This window comes from Marmota flaviventris, chromosome 5, assembly GCF_047511675.1.
Source record: "Marmota flaviventris isolate mMarFla1 chromosome 5, mMarFla1.hap1, whole genome shotgun sequence".
Classification (NCBI taxonomy): domain Eukaryota; kingdom Metazoa; phylum Chordata; class Mammalia; order Rodentia; family Sciuridae; genus Marmota; species Marmota flaviventris.
In genome coordinates this window covers 3986141-3987662 of record NC_092502.1, presented here as the reverse complement: position 1 = coordinate 3987662, position 1522 = coordinate 3986141, and the positions used below count along the sequence as shown (strand labels likewise).

The 1522-nt window shown below is 56.8% G+C and overlaps 1 protein-coding gene across 1 annotated transcript; it reads left to right on the top strand.

Annotated features, from left to right (window-relative positions):
- Positions 1-366: 366 nt before the first annotated feature.
- Positions 367-1311, top strand: LOC139705625 (olfactory receptor 2W3-like). Its single transcript, XM_071611783.1, has one exon. The coding sequence runs from the start codon at positions 367-369 to the stop codon at positions 1309-1311; it is 945 nt and encodes a 314-aa protein (XP_071467884.1).
- Positions 1312-1522: the final 211 nt, after the last annotated feature.

Below are 1522 nucleotides of genomic sequence, written 5' to 3'. Positions count from 1 at the left end.
TTTTGACAGGAGCTCAGGAACTTGTGGCTCTGGAAGAAGCAGAGGTTGGAGCTTGGCAGGTGGGTGCCTTTCCTCTCTGGAATGACAGAGCACAGGGGTGGATACGGACGAAGATGTCAGGCACGTTCCCTGGGGCAGACCAGCTCTGTCTCTCCACATGTGACATTTACTTAACACACCGGTGCCTCAGTTTCCTTTTCTATAATTTGGAGACAATAATCATAGCAGAGCCTCCACACCAGTGTTTAGGGCTTAGGTGAGTAAATAAACCTGCTCTGTGCTCCTCTAAGCCTGGCTAGGAGTCCATACTCCAGCATCAGCAGGTGCCACTACTGGTGTTGACACCTCTCCTCAGGTGCAGTAGAGATGGACAGGACCAACGGCAGCACCCAGAGCCACTTCGTCCTCCTGGGTTTCTCTGACTGCCCCCACCTGGAGAGGGTCCTCTTTGTGGTCATCCTGATAGCCTACCTGCTGACCCTGGTGGGCAACAGCACCATCATCCTGGTGTCTCGGCTGGACTCCCGGCTCCACACGCCCATGTACTTCTTCCTCACCCACCTGTCCTTCCTGGACCTCAGCTTCACCACCAGCTCCATCCCCCAGCTGCTCCACAACCTGAGTGGCCGTGACAAGACTATCAGCTATGTGGGCTGCATGGTCCAGCTCTTCCTGTTCCTGGGCCTGGGTGGAGTGGAGTGTCTACTGCTGGCCGTCATGGCCTATGACAGGTTTGTGGCTGTCTGCAAGCCCCTGCACTACACGGTGATCATGAGTTCCAGGCTCTGCCTGGGCTTGGTGTCAGTGGCCTGGGGCTGTGGAATGGCCAACTCCTTGGTCATGTCTCCAGTGACCCTACGATTACCCCGCTGCGGGCACAACAAGGTGGACCATTTCCTGTGTGAGATGCCAGCCCTGATCCGCATGGCCTGCGTCAACACAGTGGCCATAGAAGGCACTGTCTTTGTCCTAGCCGTGGGCATCGTGCTGTCTCCCCTGGTCTTCATCTTGGTGTCCTATGGCCACATCGTCAGGGCTGTGTTCAGAATCCAGTCGTCCTCAGGAAGACACAGAATCTTCAACACCTGTGGCTCCCACCTCACAGTTGTCTCCCTGTTCTACGGGAACATCATCTACATGTACATGCAGCCAGGACACAGCTCCTCCCAGGACCAGGGCAAGTTCCTCACCCTCTTCTACAACATGGTCACCCCCCTCCTGAACCCCCTGATCTACACCCTCAGAAACAAGGAGGTGAAGGGGGCACTGAGAAGGCTGCTGCTGGGGAACAGAAAGGGGGGTAAGGAGTGAGGCCCTGGACTGCCCAGCATCCAGCCTCAGGGTCAGCTGCAGTGGGGCCACTGCTGACCTCTGAGCTGTGGAGCAGAACTGGTCTCAGCCTATAGCTCTCAGCATCCTAGCAGGGCTGGCCTTCTGGAAACCTATTTATGAGAGAACAGCACAGGGCCTGTCACCCACACCCAGGTGTGCAGACCTCACCCCACCAGCTCCTATCAGGGCC

What these genes read in the sequence shown, in the direction of transcription:
- LOC139705625 (XM_071611783.1), top strand. Translation starts at nt 367, where the DNA reads ATGGACAGGACCAACGGCAGCACCCAGAGCCACTTCGTCCTCCTGGGT.